Below are 21,699 nucleotides of genomic sequence, written 5' to 3'. Positions count from 1 at the left end.
GCAAAATAATATAAATGCAGACCACTAGCTAAAAATCCCCTACAACCCTTTGCACTAGTTAAAGGGTCAGGAGAAAATCCCCACAGTAGTAACTAAAACAGAGTCAACACAGATATTCACAGTAGGCAGATGTAACAGTTAAGTAAGAAAATAGATGCTAGATGGTACTAAAGCCTTTTTTCTTTAAAAACTGTAATATTTTACCCATATCCAATAATTCAGAAAAGCCTATACCTAAAGATACTTATAGCTAGAAAATATCTTAAATAAGTAACAAGAAAAGAAATCATAAATGAAAATAGCAAGGAAATTACACTTAAACTAAATAAATAAAGTTTAATAAACTATTCTAGACTCAAAGTCTTATTGTTATAAATAAAAACTACTTCTCTTCTGGCAACACTACATATGGACTTCACTACAACACAGCTCCACCACCAGCCACCAAAGGACATACAAACCCCACAACTCCACCACATTACTAACCACTCCCTAGCCAGGGCCCTTTATATAAACCCACCCTGAGCACAGCTCTGGAGGCTGCTACTATAAATTTGGCAATGGCAAACAGCTGTTGATTCTATATAGTGGAGTACGTGAAGCAAGGAGTTGCTTCTGCCTGGTAAGTGGGGCAGTTTTGGGCCTTTTCTTGGTCTGGGGGGGCTTCTTTTTTGTGGTCATTGTTGGGTTTTTTTTCAGTTTTAGTATTTGATTTAGTAGTTTATGGTTACTGTAAAGCACAGAATGTAGATACATGCGTGGGAAAGTGGCTTTCATAGAAGCATCTAATATAATTAATTGTTTCTCTAAAGGGTACAGGACAGACTCTAATAGTTCTGTAAAGCTGCCTAATAACAACAGCTTGGAGGTATTAAGAGAAAAAACACAGTATTGCTGCAAGTACAGTGGGAGTATTAATGACTGCAGCAGATTGTGACTCACAGAACTGTTACTTATCCTCAAATGAGCTCACTGAGAACAAGAAAGTGATAGTAAAATAGGTGTGCAAGAGAACCTTGTTCTATCTGCCAGGATTTATAGAGAGGGTAGAATCCCATCAGTGGTAAGACTTATAGTGGATCAGAAGGGACACTCCTTGAGCAAGGACTGACCTCAGCCAAGGTTTGTGTCAATACTTGAATATAAAGCAAGCCACGAGCAAGATGCTTTGCAGCTTAGGCTATATCCTAACAGGTCCTCACTATGAGAATTGAGGTTCTCTTTGTCAAGCAGTTAAACTCCTTTTTGACATGTATGCTGATGCAGGGCATTATTCTATCCAGACAGCTGCTGGCTCCTCAGTAATGCTGTAACAAAGTTTGTGGCTCAACAGTAACATCAGTGAGTGGTAATGACTCCATGGGAGGCTTCTGAAACCATGAGGAGAGAAAGGCAGCTCAAGCAACAAATCAATTTTGTGTTCCACAGCATGACCTAACACAGCAATCTTGCAGCTGCTTTTACATGCTGAAAGGAGGGAAAATGCTGTTCTGTAGTAACTATAACTTTGAATAGAAATTAGACATGTGGTAGGAGCAAGCACTCCACAGTAAAGGTTTATCCCAGTGCAAAAATAATGGTATGTCTTAAAAGATAGTAAATAACCATTTTAAAAGCTAAATACTAATGGGTTTGTAGCAGGGCAATGGTAGTAAGTGGAACATAAGCTGTTTTATTGACAATGTAAATATGATTTTTTTTTTCTGGAAAAAACCCTACAAATATTGATCAGAAAATAACACAGAACACTGGTCAAGGGCTTTTCAATGCAGAGCAAGTGAAACCAGATCTACAGAATATCAGTGTTGCCCCATTCAGTAATTTATACCTACAATTTAACTTCCAGTAAAGTTAATTATCCCTATAAAGGAAATGGACTTACTAGAAAAACAGTTGTGCTACAATTAAAGTAGTTTAGTTCCTTTGTATAGATGTCCCAAAACACAAAGATATGCAGTTAAGATGCAAAATTGCATGAGAATACAGCCCGTGAGCATACCTTCTGCTGCATCTTCAATTTAATACTTAAGATTTGCCTTCAGTTTGTTGTTATGTGACTTCAGTTAAGTATGCAATGAGGCAATTAGGAAATGACAAATGATAAACATCTTCAAATGCTAAACTAGTTCAAGTTCCAAAAAGAAAGAGCTATATCCGAACAAAACCAAATATTTTGGTCCTTGAAATCATGAATGAAGCATAGCAGGCATGTCTTACAAGACAGATCTCCGACATAAATATCAGAATCTGATAACTATTTTTTTTTTAATGAAAGCAGGACTTGCCTGTTTGAATTATTTTTATTTTGGTTTTAGCTTCCAATATGACAGGGCACTGTGCCAAAAAAATTATTTCCTAACTGCATCTTGTAGCATAAAACTTACTGAGCATGTTAACTGTTGCTTATCCTGGCAAGAAAGACTTGGGGATGCTGGTGGATGAGAGGCTGGACATGACCCAGCCATGTGCACTCACAGCCCAGAAAGCCAAGTGTGTCCTGGGCTGCAGCAAAAGCCCTGTGGGCAGCAGGTGAGGGGGGATTCTGCCCCTCTGCTCCACTCTGGTGAGACCCCACCTGCAGTGCTGCCTCCAGCTCTGGGGTCCCAGCACAGGGAGGACATGGAACAAGTCCAGAGGAGGCCGCCAAGGTGACCATAGGAATGGAACATCTCTCCTATGATTAAAGGCTGAAAGAGTTGGGATTGTCCAGCCTGAAGAAAAGAAGGCTTCAAGGTGAGCTAACTGTGGCTCTCCAGTACCTGAAGGGAGCCCACAAGAAAGGTGGGAAAGGGACTTTTTGCAAGATCCTGGAGTGACAGGACAAGGGTGAACAGCTTCAGACTGAAAAACAGCAGATTTCAATTAGATGTCAGGAAGAAATTCTTCACTGTGAGGGTGGTGAGGCACTGGCAGATTGCCGAGAGAAGCTGTGGCTGCCCCATCCCTGGAAGAATTTGTCAGGTTGGGTGGGGCTCTGAGCAACCTGGTCGAGTGAAAGATGTCCCTGCCTGTGGCAGGGGAGTGAGAACTGGATGGGACTTTAAGGTACCTTCCAACTCAGGCCATTCTATGATCCTGTAATCTACTATAGTCTCGAAAAAGTCTGTGTTGTCTGCACCTTACTAAATGTATCTCCGTAAACCCCTGAGAGGTGTTTGATTTCTATGAAAACACTGGGGCTAAACACAGCACTGGTACAGTGGCCGACCTGAGATTTGCTGTTATTGTGCAGCTTGAACTCTTAACACTCTTTAGCATTTGATCCTCGGGGCTCCTATCACTGATCTCAATTACCACAGTTAATGATTAGCACTCCTGAAAATCTGCCCCATGCTATCTTCAAGTACTCAGGAAATTAAACCTTTAAGGACCACCCGTGAAAAGTTTGGGTCAAGTGATTTGCCTTGTATCATACAAACTCCATGATAAGAGCTGAAATAAGTACAGTCATCCACAGAGGTTTTTCTCAAGATGAATAGTACTCTCACAATCTGCATTCCTGATCTCCTTAACTAGTCCACTTCTGGAGGAAAAAAAAAAAATCTGATTCAAAGCTTGCTCACCACAGACTGTAACTCCTTATAAGCTTCTGGCCTTTAGGAACAAAATCATTGAGACTAATGCCATGATCATATACCCTCCCCTTAAGCAAGCAGTTTATCTTCTGATTAGTTCTTTCACACAATTTGTTAATGTGCCTAGGCAGAACAGTTTCAAAATGTAGTAAAATCTATATTACAGCAGATTAACAGCAAGCAGTGACTTTTAGACTCATGATAGAGAGATTTTTGCCTTGTTCCATCAGTTTATGTAGGTTGCTCCTAGCTGGGGTGGAAGCAGAGTTCGTGCCACTGGCTTTTAAAGTGTTGACAACAACACAGAAATGGTGATACTGAATTTTTGTTGTCTATTACAAGCTGAAAGAGTGTGAAAATTATTACAGAAACCTGTATTGCCTCCTCTTTTTCTTCGTGGTCTTGGGTCCTATCAGAGATTACATGAAGGGAAAACACTCCCTGAAACAGTCCAACTTAAAAGCAGTATTTCTTGTATATTGCATGCAGTATGGTGAAAAACAGAAACAATGGCTTGCTTTTTTTTTTCTGAACAGACTAGTCTGTTACCAGTTCAGTGGACAAACAGGAACCTAACAAGAAGCCATTAAGTCACATATGTTGAATACACCTTTTCTACTCCCCAAGTTAAAATTCTAGGGAGATAACTTCAACTGAACTGTAATATACCAACATTCCTGCTTACTTAGACCCTTCCTCTCCGTGTTTGTTTTTATTGCTTTGCCATAATCTAAATGAACACTCACAGATGCACCTTCACAAGTGAAGGCAGGACACAAACCCTACTTACAGCAATGCAGCACGGGATGTTGTGTGTGAGCTCATTCAACTGTGTTGACAGGAACACTATTTTCTGTCTTTTTCCCAACTAATTCTGGTGCTTCTGACTTTGTGGTGAGACAGGTAGAGCAAAACCAGCAGGATTATGCACTCTGGTTGTCAGCTTTAACTGTTCACCTGCGACTTGGCTCCTGGAGATCAGTGTGGGCTGGCAGGGCAGTGCATGTCGAGGACGCCCATTTATGTCAGTCTGATGGCCCCTGTGTCACACCCCTGGGCTCAGCCCTGTCCTATGTGTCACACCCCCGGGCTCAGGCCTGTCCTTTGGGTCACACCCCTGTGCAGTCAGCCCTGTTCTTTGGGTCACACCCCCAGGCTCAGCCCTGTCCTCAGGGTCACACCCCTGGGCTGGGGCCTGTCCTTTGGGTCACTCTCCTGGGCTCAGCCCTGTCCTTTGGGTCACTCCCGTGGGCTCAGGCCTGTCCTTAGGGTCACCCCGTGCTCCCAGCTCTGTCCTTTCGCAGTGACTCCGAGCCTCGGGCGCTCGCGAGGCGGCGGCAGCGCGGTGCGAGGGCGCCGTCTAGTGGCCACGCGGCGGCAGTGCAGCCCCGTGCCCGTAGATAGCACGGCCCCCGCCGCCCCACACGGCCCCCGCCGCCCCACACGGCCCCCGCCGCCCCACACGGCCCCCGCCGCCCCTCACGGCCCCCGCCGCCCCTCACGGCCCCCGCCCCTCACGGCCCGCTCAGCTGCCCTCGCTCAACAGGGCTGCCGCCCGCCGTCACGTGGCGGGGATTAGACAATGGCTTAGCGGCCCCACCGCCGCTGCCCGTCTCTAAGCACCGTGCCCGGCCGGGAGGGGCTGCGGGACAGCGCGCCCGTCTTTCCGGGTGGTCCCTGGGGATGGGGCTCCCTCCGCGGTGCCGGGCTGTAACAGCTTGGCCTCTCACACGGCCCCACCAAGAAATGGGCTCCTGCCCGGCACGGGCAGAGGGGGGCCAGTCCCCGGGAAGCTGCCTGTCCCACTGCTCTCTCTGGCCGGGGTGCCTCTTCCATCAGCTTCGCCCCACACCACTGAAATCCACACCTTTTGGATCTCCCAGAGCGCTGGTGCAACCTCCCCCCATCCAGTATCGCTTTGATCTCTTTATTCGTGCTCGGTTTTCCCCTAAACACTGCCTAAGATTTGTGGCTTAAGTGATCCTTCATCCCTCCTCAGTGTTCATTTCTGCATCTCCTTAAAACCTGCAATTCAATCCCTGACAGTGAATCTCCAACCCTATAAAATGGACCTTCTGCATCCCAGGGGCTTTCGTGGGGCACAGGTCCGCTGGGAAGGTTCATACCCACAGCTTTGCTCTCCTCTGTAGCAGCAGAGGTGCTCTGAGTCGGCAGAACATGTGGATGCAGGAGGTGAACCTCACTGTCAAAGTGCTCACAGCTGACAAAATCTGGGGTGCAGGGCTGCTTGCTTGTCTGAGAGGTGTTCCTGACCACTGCAATCCTTTCAGCTCACTCCTTTGGGTGCAGAGCAATGAGTGTTCCTGCACAAACCTTCCTGCAGGGCTCCAGACCCTTCACTGATAAGACCTTAATCAGCATATTTCATGGAGCTGTTCAATGAGTTGTGCCAAAGCTGTTAACAGTAGTGTGGAACAGGATCAGCTGAGGGCTGAGACTTCTGCCTAAATTGGCAGTTGCTATGTCACTGCAGAATGCCATCACCTCCCTATAAATCAGCTTTCTCAGGTCCTTTGCAAGTGGCAAAAGATCAGAGGGGTCCCCTGAGAGCACAGGCAATGATGGATCAATTCACTGACACAGAAAGGTCTGAGTGCATCCTGGCTCACCAGGAGCTGAGACCTGGAGCAGAGGGTGGGGGAATGCAGCTGTGCTGGGCCACAGGGAGGGAGGGGGGAGATGGAAGGCATCAGCCCATCCATCTTCAGGTGGGCATTGGGCCTGACTGGAGCCTCCTTTCATCTGCTACTTTAGAAAAGTTCAGATCCCTTGGTTTGGAAGCATTTGTCTTGGCTCAAGGCAAGAAACCACTTTTACTTCTGCTCTTCTGCCTTCAAAGCATGCCCCGGTGTGTCAGCTGGGCCAGCTGTGGTGACCTGGGATGTATCTGTCCGGGCTTCCTCTGCAAGGAAGGGAAAAGTCCCCTTTTGTCCGAGGGGCTCCCACAGCCTCTCGCTCAAAGGCGCGGCGATGTACGACGCTCTGCCTCCATCTCCCGGGAGCTCTCCCCGGAGTCTCCGTCTGCCTGGACGTGGGCTGCCTGCAAACTCCTTTGCGCTGCGACGCGTGACGGCCCGGGGCCCCTTCCCCCTCTCCCGCGGCTGCATCGGGGCCGGCGGGGCCCGCCCTGACCCCAGCCCGGCCCCCCGCTCCGCTCCTCTCCGCTCCGCTCCGCTCGCAGTGTGCCCGCCTCTGCCGGCCTGTGCGGACCTGCCGCGGCCGCCCCGCCGGGCCAGGGGCACACCCAGCAGGGTGTGAGCGCAGCGGGAGCCGAGTGCTGGCACGCATGGGCCCGGCGAGAGCCCAGCCCCGCGCTCACCTGGCCCAGCTGCGGGAGCCCGACATCCGCTGGAGCAGGTACTTTGTCTCGGGTCCCGGCCGTGGGGATGCTGTCCCGCGCCGCTGCGGGAGAGCTGGCAGGGAGGCACGGGGGGGTGATCGTCCTGGCTCTCCGGGGAGCTGGGAGGGGGAAGGAAGGGGGTTGCCCCTGCTGTTCTCACGCTCTGGAGAGCAGGAACGGGGAGCCCGGGGCTGGCTGCCCGGGCGTGAGAGCGAGAGTGGGAGATCTGGGCCAGGCTGTGCTGCTTTTGCTGTTTTGGGGTGACCCTGTGCCCCACGCTGAGCCCATGCTCTGGCCTCCCTCCTAGGAGGAAATGGAACAGCGGAGTTAGGCACCAGCTCCTGCTGATCTGCCCGGTGGCACACAGCCTGGGCTGGCTTGGCTACACCAGGGCAAGGGAATGCTGACCTGCACATGGCCTCCTGGTTGTTCAATGTGAGCACCCCTGGGGCACAGAGGTCCTTCGGGGCTACAGGCACACGCTGCCGTATCAGGGACTGTAGCAATGGGTTTGTCACCCTTCAGATTCCCTGTGTCTCCCACACTAGAGCTGTGGGGGTTATTTGGTGGGAGCTAAAGGAGGGGTCCTTCCAGCCCTAATGGACCCCTAGCTCCTGCTCTGCTACTCTCCCGTTGAAGCTGGAGCAGAAGCTGGGCAGGGTCTGGTGCAGGGCTAGCCCAGCTCTGTCTGGGACCTGTGCCCTGCACAGGGGTGCTGCACCACTGATGCTAATGCTGCAGTCTCACTCTGAGCTGGAGAACAGGGTGGCATTTTCCCTCCAAACCCTCCAGACAGCACCATTGGGGCCGATTTGTGACCAGTCCTGTGCCACTCTCTGCCAAGCTCCAGTCCTGGCAGCAACAGTCCCTTGGAGCAGCTGAGTGCTCAATTACAGCTGGTGCCCACAGCCACTCCTACTGTACTGTGTACCCTGCGTGGGAGCCAGCAGCAGCTGCTGACACCAGTGCTCTGCCCGTGTGAGCAGTGACAGGGGACAGGGTGACTCCAAGTGGAGGCTGGTTGAGCCCACTGGTCCCTGGTAGAAGTGGTGGCTTTGCTTCTGGTGACAGCAGGGGTATGAGCCTGCAGCCAGAGCCCCTAGGCATCAGGAAGGAGAAAATCTGGTCCCACATCTTCTTGTGTTAAAGCTGACTCCTTTAGTGCCATCATTGAGCAGGTCACTGCTGCTGGTCTGGTCCCTAGAAGGCAGAGGGGGCAGCAGATGTGGGACACTGCTTTGCTGCTCATCATCCTGTGTGCCTTGGCTTGCTGGACCTGCTGCTGGCAGCCCCCAGACATACCCCAGCCTGCAGAAGCTGCTTGGCGAGGGATGTGGTCCTGCTCTGGGGTTGGTACCTGCCTGTGCATGCCCCTGTGCTCTGTGTGGGTGCTGGGAAGACTCTGCCCCAGTCCTGGAGACCCCCATGCTGGTATTTGGGAGCAAGGTGACATGCTGGAGTGCTGCCCTGTTACAGGGGGAGACCAGGCTGACCGTGGCCACAACTAGAGCATGGCAGAGCCACTCTGGTCTGGCTGGCTGGGCCTCGGAGGACCTGGGCTAGCTCTGCTCCCTCTCTCCACGGCCCAGATTGGAATAGGATACAGCTTTAAAAGGCACACCGTTGCTTCCAACACTGGAGAGGATGTGGCTGGGAGGATGTGGTCAGCTGGCTCTCATGCCTGGCTCAGTAGTCACAGTGAAATGAGAGCCAGGCTTCATCTGCAGGGTGATAGTGTTGCACAGTGTGCCTGGCCTGTTGGGGAGGTTGGGGTGAGGAGGAGGAGCAGCTCCACAGCAGGACAAGCAATAGTAAACATGGGATTTCTCTGGGTAGATCAAGGGAGACCTCGTTTTGGGCTCCCTGCTTCTTTCAGCCAAACACCAGAAAGTGGGCATCTCATCATCCTGGTCTTCTCCCCCTCCTAGTGCTTGGGGAACTCAGTGGTAGCCCTGCACCCAGCCTGGGTCTCTGTGACTGTAGAAATGCATTCCCCCCATAACTGCCTCTCACCCAGATCCCCCCACTTGGACCAAAAAGCACTTGGACCAAAACCACCCATTGCCTGCTCAGCTGCCGCTCCTCCAGCCACATTTGGGATTCCTTGGGGTGCAGGTTGAGCTAGAGGGCTGCCAGGGTGGTGCTGTATCAGCGAGGACCTGGTTTTAAGGAGCAGAACGGGAACTTCCCAGGCTTTGCATGTACCCCCAGCTGCAAGCAGGAGCCCCGAGCTGTGGCATGGGGCTGGACAGGTGGGAAGCCTGGGTGCAAAGTTGCTGTCAAGCTGACGGGCAAGGCTGCCTTCCCCTGGAGCCTGCACAGTGGTCCTGGATCCCAGGCAGAGTGCTGAAGCCTGGGCTGGGGCGCAGGCCCTGCTCCCTGCCAGCTCCAGGCTTGCTCCAGCTTGTTGGGTGAAGGGTCCCAGCACAGCCTGCTGAACAGGTTGGGCTGCACCCTCTGCTGCTTCTCTCCCTGGCACCATGCCTTGCCTGGCGACACAGCAAGCAGTCCCACCGTGTCCCAGGACTCTGGGCCACTCGCCAGGGTACCTGGACACAAAATGCTTCAGTGCTCCATCCTCACAGGGTAGGGGCAGTGTGTGTCAGGGGGTCTGTGCCAACACACTGTGTGTATGCCCCACAGGACACCTGACCTTCGCTCTAGGACACTCTGCTGCTATGGCAGACTCCCCTGGCTGCTGCTCTACCTGTGCCACCTGCCTGCTCTGCCCCTACAGCTGCCAGTGGATCACTGCCAAGAAGGAGAAGAGGAAGGGCCTGAGAACCACCAAGGTGATACCATGGGTGATGCTGAGCTGGGGCTTGCCGGCCCCTGTGTGGGAGTCTCAGAGTGGTGGCTGGGCTGGGGAAGGGCTCTGTCTGGGATGCTCAGCCCAGACACTGAGCTGCTGACCCCTTGCCGCTACTCCTGCTTCCCAGGGCCGAGCTCCAGGAGAGCTGGGGTGCTGCCTGGCACCCTCGCTGTCCAGGGACTGCCCTAGCCTGGAGCAGTGAGAAGGTGAGAGGGTGAGCTGTGTTGCTGCTGGGTGACAAGAAGGGTAGAGCAGCATTAGTGTGCATCTGCAGCCCTCGCACGTGCCTGGAGCGGAGCAGAGCCCTAGGGCTGAGCGTGGCAGCAGGTCCCGGGGCACCTGGCCAGGCACGTGGGAGACACAGTTCCTGGGCTGGGTGTGGCCCCACAGAGAGGGTGTCCCCAGCAATTTGTAACCTGGGAGTGGTGAGGCCCTGGGATTCTCTGAGGTCTCTGACTCCCATGGGAGTGGCTCTGCTGCTGCTTGTCCTGTCTTGCCTGGAATGTACAAAAAAAGTCTGGGTTGCTAGGTGTCCCTCTGGCACCTGTGGCACCCCTCACCTCCCCCACACATGTGGCACTAGTGCCTGGGGACCATGTAGCTGAACCCAGTCTGCAGACTCTCAACTGCAGTGCCTGTTCTGAGGCACTGCACCCCTCTCTGCCCAGCCCATGGATCACCCAGCTAGGAGGGAATGGGACCTGACTCCCTGCCCCTTTTTATGTCCAAAGTCCCAGCCTGTTCCCAGGGAGTGCTGCATGGGAAAGGAGGCAGTCTTGCCACAGCGGCTATCCTCCCCAGCCTGGCATAGGCAGATTTTTAGTTTGTTGCAGGACATGCTGATCCATCTTTCTTTAGTGTGGGTCCAGCCAAAAGAACCAGCCAGGAGAGCTCTGGTCCCTCTCTGGGGGCAGCTCAGTGCCTGGACCCCTGGGCCAATGCCTGCTGTGACCCCCTGTGCTCCCCAGTACTGGCTGAGTGATACCCAGGGGTCTCAAGCCTGGCTAACTGCCCTGAAGATGTGTGTATAACTCTCATTTCTGGCTTTCAGTGTGACTGCTGCTGGTTCTTTTCCCTCTTCGGCGTCTTCCTCTTCACACTGGTGTGGCTCTACTTCGCTATCATCATCCTCAATGATTTCCACAACTTCAACGAGTGAGTAGGATCCCATATTCAGCCTTGTTCCCCATGTCATCCCTGCCTCTCTGACCATCCCCTTTGCTGGCAGATTCATCTTCAAGCAGAAGAAGCTGTGGCTAGACTGGTCCCTGGTCCTGCTCATAGCTACATCTGTGCTGATCAGCTACTCATCTGTGCTGCTGGTGAGCCCTGCTGACCCCACGGGGATGGGAGGAATGGATCTGTGCTGAGCACAGGCTGCTGTGCCCTGGGCAGAGCTGGGTCAGCCTGAGCACGGCCAGAGACCCTGCCTGTGCCTGGGGGCTTGAGCTTCTGGGGCTGAGTCCTGTGCCCTGTGAGGGCTGAGGTGTGGGCACAGCCCAGCTCTGACAGCTCCTTGTTCTTGCAGGTCCTTGCTTTGTGCTTGCAGCTCTGTGGCCAGCCCTTGAAGCTACACTGGGTGCACAAGGTGAGAGACTGGGGCTGCAGGGATGTGGTGCCTGCCCTGGCTGCCCTTGCACCTTCAGAAGCTGGGACCAGCCTACTGAGGCTGTGTAGGGCTGCTGTGACCCCACTAAGTGGCTGTGTGTCCCTGCTGAGCTGCGCTGCAGCTGTTAGTTCCTCAGCCATATGTCTCTGGGATGGGAATATTCCCAGTGCTCAAAGAGTGGAGTACAGAGCTCAGCTGCAAATCCAAATGGGGAAAGTGGGGTGTCAGGGGCTCATGATGAAGGGATGAGGAGGACTCTACCCTGGCCTGCAAGATGCTGTGTGCTCCCCTAACTGCCCTGTGCCATGCCCCACAGATCCTGCTGATCCTAACTGCCCTGGTGGTGGCTGCAGCCTTCATAGGGCTGGGAATAAAGTGGGCGGAGGAGTGGAAAAGTGCATGGATCTCCCTGCAGGTGAGTCACCTCAATATCAGGGACTCCCCCGCTGTACCCAGTGCCCAGCCTGTGGGGTTGAGCTGAAGGGTGCTGGCTGAAGCTCCCAGCATGGCTGTGTTCACTGGGGGTTAATTAATTCCCTGCCCTTGACTTCTGCTGCCTGACCAGGCAAGGTGCTCCGTCTGCTCTTGCAGTCCTGCCTAGAGCAGCCACCAGCAGGATGATGAATGGTGGCTGGAGCAGAGCAGGGTGTCTGTTCAGTTCCCCAGGAGCATTTCCTTCTCTTTCAGTCACTGTGGATCTTCCAGCACTATTGGCTGCAGTGGCAGATCCCTGACATTGGATTGTGTGTATTTTGGGGACAGGGGCTGGTGCTGGCTGACACTCTGTTGTTTTGCCTCCCCAGGCAACAGCTCCCTTTCTGCACATTGGAGCTGTGGGGGGAATGACACTCCTTGCCTGGCCCCTGGCCAGCTTCATCTACCGCACCCGCAGTACAGGTAAATCCCCCTCCAAGGGCTCCACTTTCCCTCTTGGCTGGTGCCCTGCTTCCTACCACCCAGCTGAGCAGCACCGTTGGCAGAGGGGTCGTCAGTGAGCATTGATGCAGTGGAAACAGGTCCTTAGTATGGGAGTAATGCCTGCTCTTGGTTGCTTCTCATAACCAGCCCTTGTTGCAGCTTCAGCCCTCAGTGCTTTGCAGCTGAAGGAGGGCTACAGATGGCAGAGTGCTGCAGAAGTGCTGAGTTGGGATTCAAGGAGATGTTGTGGGCCAAGAATAAATCTGCAGTGTTCCTGAGGCTGGGGATGCAATGTTTGACCTAGGGCAACCACAGGTTAATGCCAGGTGAAGCAGCCTTGGCTTATTCCTAGTGACCTGCAAAATACTTCCTCTGTACCTCATCCCCTCTAACTTCTGCGTCTGCCTGCAGGTATCAAGGTGTTTCTGCTGCTTGTGTACTGTGCAGTGATGATTGCACTGTACCTGGCTCCCTTGGCAATCACCTCCCCTTGCATCATGGAGGAGAATCAGCTGCCCCCCAAGCCAGCCCTGGTTGGCCATCGAGGAGCACCCATGGTGAGTGACCAGCTCCCTGGCAGTGGTCAGGGTGGATGGGGCAGGCTGCCCCACCAGGAAAAGCCAAGCTGTGCTTGGCTGTGGTGCACAGATCCTTGCTGCCACGTGAGCTCTGGGCCAGCCCAGCAGAGTGGGGTCCCCACAGCAGCCAGGGCAGCTCAGGCTTGGAGGATGGGTGAGCACAGGCTGAGGAGGGGGATACAGCAGCTTCAGGACAGAGCTGCTTCCCAAGACCTACTGGACCAGGACCATGCAGCTCTCAGCAGAAAGCTTGGCTGTGTAGTGTGAGCTGGGAAGCAGCGATGAGGCAGGCTCTGGCTGTCTATCCCCAGTCCTTTTCCATCCCCACCATGCCCAGGTCACCCCAGTTTCATTGTGGTTGCCTCAGAGCCCAGCCAAGCTGCTGGGTGCATGCAGGCAGGATGAGTGCCTGCCTCCTGCCCCATCCTGCCCATGCTCTCTGCACTAACACCATTCCTTCTTCCAGCTGGCCCCTGAGAACACCCTCATGTCACTGCAAAAGGCGGTGGAGTGTGAAGTGCAAGTCTTTGAGACAGACGTCAGAGTGAGGTAAAGGGGCTCAGAGGGAGGAAGAGGCCTGTGTATCCTGGGATGTCACATCCCACAGGGGGCATTCTGGAAGACACCTGGAGGCCTGATACAGCCTGCAATTGGAGGCAGCCCTGTTCAAAGGGCTCTGCCACTCCCACCTTCTCAGTATGGGCCTGGCTCCAGCTTGGTGTCCCAATGATCTGGGAGAGGTACTGAGTTGCTGTCCTCCCCATACAGATTGCCTTCCAGGGAGGGAGGCTCCATCAGGGGAGGGGTACTGCTTGGAAAACAGACCCTGGCTCCAGTTGATCTCGTGTAATCCAGCTGTGGAAACAGCTGTTTCAGAGAGCAAGGAGCTACTTGGTTCCTGGCTTGGTCTCTTGGTGCACATTTTTGTGTAAAGAGCCACAAGCAGAATAAGGGTGGGGGTACTCTAGCAGGTGGCTGGGAGGGGGTAAAAGTGCCAGGGCAAGGACAGGAAAGGAACAGCTTACAACATATGGCTTTCCTTTCTGCTCCTTTGCCAGTGCTGACGGGGTCCCATTCCTCATGCATGACGAGGATCTCACCAGGACCACCAATGTACAGGCTGTGTTCGCCAACAGGACTGCCGAGAACAGCACTGCCTTCAGCTGGACAGAGCTCCAGCAGCTGGATGCTGGCAGCTGGTTTCTGGAGGTCAGGAATGCCTTTAGGGCAGCTGGTCGGGAGTGGGTGCATTTTTGGGTGAAGCATTAGCCCTGCCCTGGGGCTCCAGAACCTTCCCTCCGGAGCACTGGTCCTGGCAGACACCTGGACACGGTGCAGAAGCCTGCACAAATCCCTTGGGTGCAGTTATGCCCCAAGCTGGGGTTTGTTCTGACTCCTCAGCTGAGTCATGGAGGAGGCTTTGAGGGGAGATGTCTCGTGTTTGCTCTGAGCTGCACAGCCTGCCTGGGCTTGAAGGCAGCTGTGGCAAGGCTCTTCCCAAAAGGTGACTAACTACTGCTGAGCAGCTTTGAATGCCCACAAGGTGTTGGGGCTTCTTGAACTCTCCTTTGAGTGGGGAGAAAGGTGAGGTGCCCTGTGCATGTGCATAGGGAGGATCCCTGTGCCTGTCTGCTCTGGAGATCATGTGGGGAGGCCAGTGCAGGAAACAGAGACAGGCACCAGTTTGGGATGTGGAAGCATCCAGGTGGTCTGCCTTTGGTGACTACGCCTCTTACCCTTGCAGAGGAAGCCATTCCCCACTGTGGAGCGTCTTTCTGCTGCTGATCGCAACGAGACAACTCAACAGAGGATCCCGTCCTTGGGACAGGCTCTAGAGGCAGTCAAGCAGAGCAACATCTCCATCATGTTTGACCTCCGGCCTGAGAACCACAGTGACTACGAGAACTTTGTCAATGTCACCCTGGGAGTGATTCTACAGTCAGGCATCCCGCTGCAGCAGGTGAGCTGGTCACCACCCCACCCCTGCCAGGCCCTGCTGTCACACCCCTGCCGTGGTGGGAGGTGCCCTGTCAGCCAAACTGAGCATCTCTGACGCCCCATACGCCACATCCCTTTGCGTGATCCCTGCTGGACAGCCCCACCCAGGTGTGGGGTTCTCTAGCTGGGAGAAGTTGCCAATAATTAGGGTTTAATGCCTACAGCTTCAGACCCCTCCAAATTCTTTGGTTTCCCAGCACTGGCCACCCTGGTGTGTAAACAATGACTCAGTCTAGGGAGGGAACCATCACTGCCAGCATGAGCAGGAATACAATGCTGAGGCTTCCACCTCCCCACACTCTACCACACCTCTCCCTGCAGCTCTTGAACTCCTGCACCCTCCTGTGTTTCCTTTATGCTTCAACCAAACCCTGCAGCACAGGATATGTGCTGCCCTTAGGGGATGAATCAGCACTCAAGTCACCTTTCTTGGCCTATTGGGAATGCAGAGCAGGAGGGGGCATAAAAAAGACTTTTACTATAGTGCTGATCCAAGGTGCATCCTTGCTGTAGAATGGGGGCTAAAACGGATTCACTTCTTCATCCATTCAAGGACCCAGAAAGGACATAACTGTTGCAGATTTCCTAGGCTGGAACTGCTTTCTCCCTTCAGTGGGACCTGTTGTGCTTACTTCTTGGCTGGGGCCAGCTCTCAGGAGACTGTCCTGGCTGAGATCCTCATGGAGGAGCTGAACATGGAGATGGGGGGCAGGAAGCAGCTGTCTAAGCAGGCCAAGTGTGCCTGGACCTGCAAGGAAATACGGGAAGAGAACAAACTCTCTGGAGCACCTCTCCTCTGCACGTGCTCTCTGGCTCTCGCGTAGGTCCTCTGGCTTCCAGATGGGTTCAGGGAGCAGGTCAAACAGCAGGCCCCAGGTGTCCAGCAGGTCTATGGCCGGAAGAGACTCGAGAATGAGAAGGAGCCACTACTGCGCGTCAATCTGCCTTACCAGGACATGAGCTCTGAGGAGATCAGGTGAGAACCCTTTGCCCAAGCACCTGTGTGATAGTGTCCCTGTCAGGCAGAGGATGGAGCTGGCTGCAGTCCTCTGCCTTGCCCAGCAAATGTGCCCTGGGTCTGGGTCTCTAGAAAGTTACTCCACATGGCTGCAAATGCTGGATTATATTCCAGATATACAGCCCTCTCTGGCTGTGCAGAGTGTGGTGGCAGCCTGCTGGCTGCTACTCTGATCACAGCTGTCCCCATGCAGGCAGTACCGCCAGGACAACATCTCTGTCAACTTGTATGTGGTGAACCAGCCCTGGCTCTTCTCTGTGCTGTGGTGCTCAGGGGTGAGCTCTGTCACCACCAACGCCTGCCAGGTGCTGAAGGAGATGAAACGCCCCATCTGGCTGCTTGTAAGTGACCCATTCATCCTGCCCCACAGCCCTGTGCCCCAGGCACTTGTGGGTCCCTTTCTGCAGCAGCCCTGTGCAGCTGTCTGGAAGGGTGAGTTCTGCTCACTGCTCTACTGGCATGGGAACATGTGACCCTGTAGAAGGGACTGGTGGCACATCAGGCAGGGCTGTGCTGCAGCACACCACCCCTAGCTGGTGTTCAACAGCCTCTCTCATTGCCTTGCAGCCCAGCAGCACATACCTCATGATCTGGATCGTTGTAGACTGCGTTTCCTTCCTTGTCATCCTCTGGGCTTTCTTCTTGCTGAAGTAGGTTTGATCCCTTTCCCCCTCCCAGGGCAGGTCTGTCAGGGGAGAGAGGTTGTAGTGTGCCCTGCGTGGCTGCTACAGACCCATACCTGGTTGTATCTGCTGCCACCCCTCTCTAGACTCACATCCTGGGGGGATCCTCTCTTGTCTGGCTAAGTAAGACAGGAGTGTGTGGAGGCAGCTTGATCACCAGGCTGCAGCTAAAAATGTGCCCTGCCCCTGCCTCAAGCTGCTGGATGCCTTAGTTCACCCTTCCTGACCCACTCTGCACCCCAGGGCTTGCTGGGCTGATGCTGGGGGACTCTGTTCCTGCTCCTTTATTACCCGTGCTGCAGGCACTGAGAGCAGTTCCCTCTGGGACTCTGGGGCCCCACAGCCTCCAGCTGGCAGCTCAGGGGAGGGAATGGTGAGACCAGACTTGCATGCTAACATCGATCCTATTCCATCTCCTAGGAAATGTTCCCACAGAAGACAGCCAGCGGGTGAGTGCGCATGGAGCGAGAGCTTCCCTCCCTTGGAGCCAGGCTCTGCCTGTGGGACTCTCCCTGACAGGCAGGCAGCTTTCTCTAGCCAAACGTGACAGAGTGGTTTGGGATGGCTGGGGGAGGGAAGGGAATCCCAGCCCAGGGAGTTCCTCCTGTCTTGCCCTGAACAAACAGCCCTGTGGGATAGCACTAGGGAATCCCACATTCCCCAAGCATCCTCAAACCTGCTTTTCAGGCTACTCCGCCTGTCGCTGCGGGATGGTGGCTGCCCGCAATGACTGCTTTTTCTCTGTCTCCTCAGAGTCTGAGACGGATGTGCTGCTCACAAAGATCAACAGCTTGATGCAAGAGTGACCCCTCTTGCCTGCGTCAGCCACGGGGAGGGGCAGCCAGAGCCCTGCACAGCTCAAGCAGGGAGCACTCCTCAGGCCAGCTTCGAGGCTCCTTTCCTTTTCAGACTCCTTCCTGAGCCTTCCTTCTCCCGTGGCCTTCCTGGCTCCTTTCGTGGTGCACAGCTGCCCTCAGCTGAAAAGACTTGGAACTGGGTTCTCATTTCCCACTGGCAGCAAGGAGCTAGAGCTTTGCAGGGGTTGCCTAGGGGCAGAATATTTATCCAGCAGTGCTGGAGCTGAGACTTCTCCCTTGGGGTTTGGACAGGAGCAGGGATTTGGGTTGCTGTTTGGTGCAGGGGAAGGGCTGTCTCTGCCTCTTGTCAGCAGCTCTGCAGCCAGTGACGGGACACCTGGTTTAAGGGCTGCTCGCCTGGCGGCTGCCTTGTCCCGTGACTTGAGGAATAGGAAGAGAGGTGAGGAGTGGCTTTTCACAAGACAAAGGGAAACCCGAGCTCTTCAACCTCCCATCCTGGACAGAAATCCTGTCCTACTGCTGCGGGCTTCATGTTTATGGGACGGGGTCCTGGGACTCCACGCAGCAGTTAATGCGTGTTGCACGGGGGAGATAAGGAGCAGGGCTGGGGGTGGTGGGTGTCAGGGGCTGGCAGGACCGTGCTCACGTTCCGGCTGCTGCTCCGAGGCTGCAGAGGGAGCGGTGGGACTCGGCATCGGTCACATTGCAGCAGGGCCTCGAACAGGGAGAGGGGTATCGTGTCAGTTTGACTTGTTGCTGTCTATTTATGTCAATAAAGCACAGGAGCGGCAGACAGACCCCGCAGGGGTGCGGCGGGCACGCCTGCGTCCTCCCTTCCGCACCTTTCCCTGCCGGCGGCGCTGCCGGCCCGGAGAAGCAGCCGGCGCAGCCCGGACGGTACCGGCCCGGGGCGGGCTCGTTCCGCGGCGCCTCCGTGCCACCTACTGCCGGCGCGGGGAAGCGGGGCGGGCGCCGGGCCCTCCGCAGCGGGCAGGGAGGGGAGGCCGGGCCGGGCGGGGCTCCCGGGGCGCGGGCCGAGCCTGCCCGCAGCCCGGCGGGCTCGCAGCGGCAGCGCCGCGGGGCAGAGCGGCGGTGGCGGGGCGCTCCCGGAGGCGGTGCCGGCGGGCGGGGGGCGGCTCCCGGCCGGGCCGGGCGGGGTGGGGCGGGCGGTGGCTCGGCCGCTCGCGGGCTGGCACGGAGCGGAGCGGCCGTCGGCCACGGCGGAGCGATGATCCGCCGGGAAGGTAAGGAGCGCACCGCCCGGCCCTGCCCGCCGCGCCGGGCACCGCGGCCCCGCGCTCAACAAGTGTGTGCCCCGCCGGGACCGCGCCCGGTGCTCCGCGCTCCTGCCGGGCAGCGCCCGCCTTCGCTCCCCGCCCGGCACGGCGGCCGTGCGACCCCGGGGGTTCAGAGCCGAGGACTGGGTGCCCTCGCTGCACGCCCCCCTCGGGCTGTGGACACGTCGTGCCGCCGTGGCTCAGAGTGGGTGGCCGTGGGATGCTGTGCTTGCAGCTCCCTTGCGTGCTGCGGGGAGGAGAGCGGGCATGGGGGTTTGGGCTGTGCGAGGAGGGGTTTCCTGTGAGTGGGACTTGCATGCACCTTAAAGCACGTGGAGATGGGCCTGGACACCGTGTGCTCTTTCTTGGGTGCTGTAGGAAGGGTCCTCGGGTCTCCCTGCCACGCGGAGTGCACAGCACTTCCCCAGGTCTGGAGCCAGCACTCCTCTGCTCCAGCTGGCTGTCACCCGGTGCGGGTGGCCAGCAGCACAGAGGTCAGCACAGGGTTCATGACACTCTTGCTGCGCAGTCTGGACTGTGGTGTGAAGTTTACACCAGGTTCGCAGTCTGTGTCCTGGTGTGGTGATCCCAGCTCTCCATCTGCTTCTTTAGCTTCTGCTGATAAGGTCAGGAATGAGCAGGCAAAGACATCTCAGCCCTGCTCATGGTATGCTCGGCAGTGTCTGAAGCCACTGTTTTTTCTTGCAGAGAAGGAGACTCTTAGTAATAGCACAAGGCTAGTACTGCCATAAAGCTCGGGGAAGTCCCTGCTTTTCCTGGAGCAAGTGTGGAGCCCAGCTCCGAGTCAGAGCCGTTCACACTTCCCCAGCCTCCTTTCCCCGTTCTGCTCCCACGATGAGTCAGTGTGGGCTGGTGACACAGGCGGGAGGACCCCCTTTCCCTTTCGGCTGAGAAGCTGGGAGGCTGGGCAAGCTGGGGCACCAGGTGGCACGTACCAAGCAGACACAGGCCCCCTTGTTTGATGACCTGAATTCTCAAGAGCCCTGTGATGAGCAGGGTCATCCTTTCTGCATGAGTTGCTGGCTTAAAAGATGAGTCTCCAGCAGTGGCGGGACAGCTTCCCTGCCTCTTCACACAGATGCTTTTTGTCTGCAGTCTGCCTGGGTGACAAAGGGAAATATCCACTGGTAGGCAGGGATGGTCTCAAGGTCCACAGGAGCTCACCACCTGCCTGAGATATGGGTCACGTCTGAGGTCGGGGCTGTGCTGGCAGCTCTGGCTGTCTGCCCAGAGAAGTATGGAGGTGTCCAAGCAGAGAGATCACAGCTTCACTATTCTAGGTCCGGGGTTTTCTCATATCTATGGTGAGCCCAGTCATTAACCAAAACATTGCTCCATGGCAGCCTCCAGCTCCCCTGCTCACCAGCATCTCCTCTGACCCCAAGGCATTGTGTTCCTTTCCCACTTGTCTCCTGATGACCCACAGCCGCTTGCTGCATTGAGCAATTCTTATGCTTCACCCTGTAGAAACCCAAGTTTTGCCACTCCTGTAGCTGAGCTGTTTGCACTACGTGAATGGGCCTACGCTCAGCTTTGCTGCAGCCATCTGGCCCTGTGTGGGAGACTGCAGCTCCTGCAGTAGTATTCATAGCCCTGTGCAACCAGAATGCGTCCAGCTCCTGAACGGATTCTCTGCCTGGGAGGTGGCAGAGGTGTTCAGGCTGCCCAGTGCCACGGGGTTCAGAGGTGAGTCAATCTGATTTTAGTTCCTGATTTTCAGGGTTGGTGGCAGAGCCACCTCCCCTCCAGTCCCTGCCCAGGTCTCCGCCGTGGGCCCTCAGTGCCTCTCAGCAGGGTTAGCTTTCCCAGGTGTGTGTAAGGAGGCTGCTTTTGTGGCTGTCTGACTTTTAAAAATCCAAACTGGAAGGCAGCTTGAGGCATTATCCAAGGCTGCACTCGAGCCTTCCCTTAACATCCTTCAATGTTAATGCCTTGTTACTCCTGTGTCGTCTCTGCAGACACTGAACGGGCAGTGGAAATTCTGACCAGATACCAAAGCACCCTGCGGTCCCCGGAGGAGCAGGAGTTAAAAGCTTCCATTGGAAAAGTCTCGCACATCTTCCAAAGTGAACTCTTCCAGGCTCTGCTGGGTAAGCCCCTGCTTTGCAGTCCCTTACAACACCTGCAGGCTTGTGTTCAGTGGGGTTTCCCGGGAGCCTGATCCTGCACTGGTGCCTGGCACTGACCAGTGCATTCTGTGGAAATTTCACATGGCATGTAATTCCTGGCAGCTGGGCTGGCTTTCGCCTCCAGGGCTTGGGCAGGAGATACCAGGGCTGCAATCACTGGGTGTTTGTAATGTGAACAGGATTCCTGAGTCTGATTGAGGACAAGGGGTAACGCCTTCTTCATCAGGCCATGCCAGATCTATCCAGCACCTGCTTAGGGATCCTGCCATGCTGTGAGCACTCTGTGCAGTGCAGGCCTCCTGTGTCCAGGAAGGAAAACTAAATTTTTCTGTCTTTAAGAGAAAACCCACATGTACCCAAGCTCATTTGGGGTATTCTGGCCTTTCTTGTGCTTAGACCCTCCGGCACTTGTAACACACAGTTCCAGCAGCTCCATTTTACACAAGAAACAGACATAACAACAAGGCTTATACTGAGGCGGGACACCAGAAAATGGCATTTTGAGCACTGTATGAAGTTCTCCATGTGGATTTAGACAAGTGCAGCTGGAGCCTTGCTGGACTATGCAGCTTCTCCATGCAAGACATACAGCTACCTTACTATTCTCCTTAAGTTCTGTTCACTGTGGGCCTGGGAAACGCCTGCAGCCCTGGTGGTTTCTGTTCCTGGGTCTCCTGGGAGAGAAGCTGAGTTTCTCTGGTGGAAAGGAAAGCACCCCAGAGGCTCTGCACTCTCAGAGGAAGATCCAGGCCCCAGGGTGCAGGGCTCCACATGTTGTCTGTGGCTCACTCTCAGTGGATTTTGACCCATGGCTGTCTCAGCACTGGTGCTTCCCCTCACTGTTTCTATTCTCTTGGCAGCTCTCACCTTCACACCTCTGCAGTCAGAGTTCCGCTTCTGTG

The 21,699-nt window shown here is 55.1% G+C and overlaps 2 protein-coding genes across 10 annotated transcripts in view; both read left to right on the top strand.

Annotated features, from left to right (window-relative positions):
• Nucleotides 1-573: 573 nt before the first annotated feature.
• Nucleotides 574-18,161, top strand: GDPD2 (glycerophosphodiester phosphodiesterase domain containing 2). Of its 4 annotated transcripts, none has more exons than XM_085060256.1 (16): nt 6,795-6,953; nt 9,580-9,728; nt 10,800-10,903; nt 10,977-11,070; nt 11,277-11,336; nt 11,674-11,772; nt 12,161-12,254; nt 12,687-12,832; nt 13,320-13,402; nt 13,912-14,062; nt 14,598-14,813; nt 15,676-15,827; nt 16,063-16,210; nt 16,437-16,519; nt 16,973-17,001; nt 17,306-18,161. In XM_085060256.1, exons 2-16 carry the CDS (start codon nt 9,615-9,617, stop codon nt 17,356-17,358), a joined length of 1,626 nt encoding a protein of 541 aa, XP_084916382.1. In that variant the 5' UTR covers nt 6,795-6,953; nt 9,580-9,614; the 3' UTR covers nt 17,359-18,161. The 4 variants fall into 4 exon arrangements, with proteins under 4 accessions (XP_084916380.1, XP_084916383.1, XP_084916382.1 ...); XM_085060255.1 differs by having other exon boundaries at nt 16,973-17,071; XM_085060254.1 differs by lacking the exons at nt 6,795-6,953; nt 17,306-18,161 and adding an exon at nt 574-622 and having other exon boundaries at nt 16,973-17,275.
• A 341-nt stretch (nt 18,162-18,502) lies between these two features.
• The window catches only part of DLG3 (discs large MAGUK scaffold protein 3), a 75,711-nt gene continuing 72,514 nt past the window's right edge, over nt 18,503-21,699 (top strand). For 4 of the 6 annotated variants that reach the window (XM_085060243.1, XM_085060245.1, XM_085060244.1 and 1 more), the window contains exons 1-2: nt 18,503-18,614; nt 20,627-20,758. In XM_085060243.1, the coding sequence (XP_084916369.1) occupies nt 18,599-18,614; nt 20,627-20,758 (148 nt within the window). In that variant the 5' untranslated portion in view covers nt 18,503-18,598. Of the gene's footprint in view, nt 18,615-20,360; nt 20,759-21,699 lie in introns of those variants that run through there. The other 2 variants (XM_085060246.1, XM_085060247.1) reach the window with 2 other exon arrangements.

The sequence above is a fragment of the Lichenostomus cassidix genome, chromosome 4A (genome assembly GCF_008360975.1).
Source record: "Lichenostomus cassidix isolate B80296 chromosome 4A, HeHo_3.0, whole genome shotgun sequence".
NCBI classification, from domain to species: domain Eukaryota; kingdom Metazoa; phylum Chordata; class Aves; order Passeriformes; family Meliphagidae; genus Lichenostomus; species Lichenostomus cassidix.
The sequence above is the reverse complement of the archived record's forward strand: the minus strand, read 5'-3'. Positions and strand labels throughout refer to the sequence as shown.

Excerpts from the sequence above, each read along its gene's own strand:
- GDPD2 (XM_085060254.1), top strand. The coding sequence starts at position 9,615 with ATGGCAGACTCCCCTGGCTGCTGCTCTACCTGTGCCACCTGCCTGCTC. Across the intron at positions 11,337-11,673 it reads AGCTACACTGGGTGCACAAG|ATCCTGCTGATCCTAACTGC; the intron begins GTGAGAGACTGG and ends CATGCCCCACAG. Across the intron at positions 14,063-14,597 it reads CTGGCAGCTGGTTTCTGGAG|AGGAAGCCATTCCCCACTGT; the intron begins GTCAGGAATGCC and ends TTACCCTTGCAG.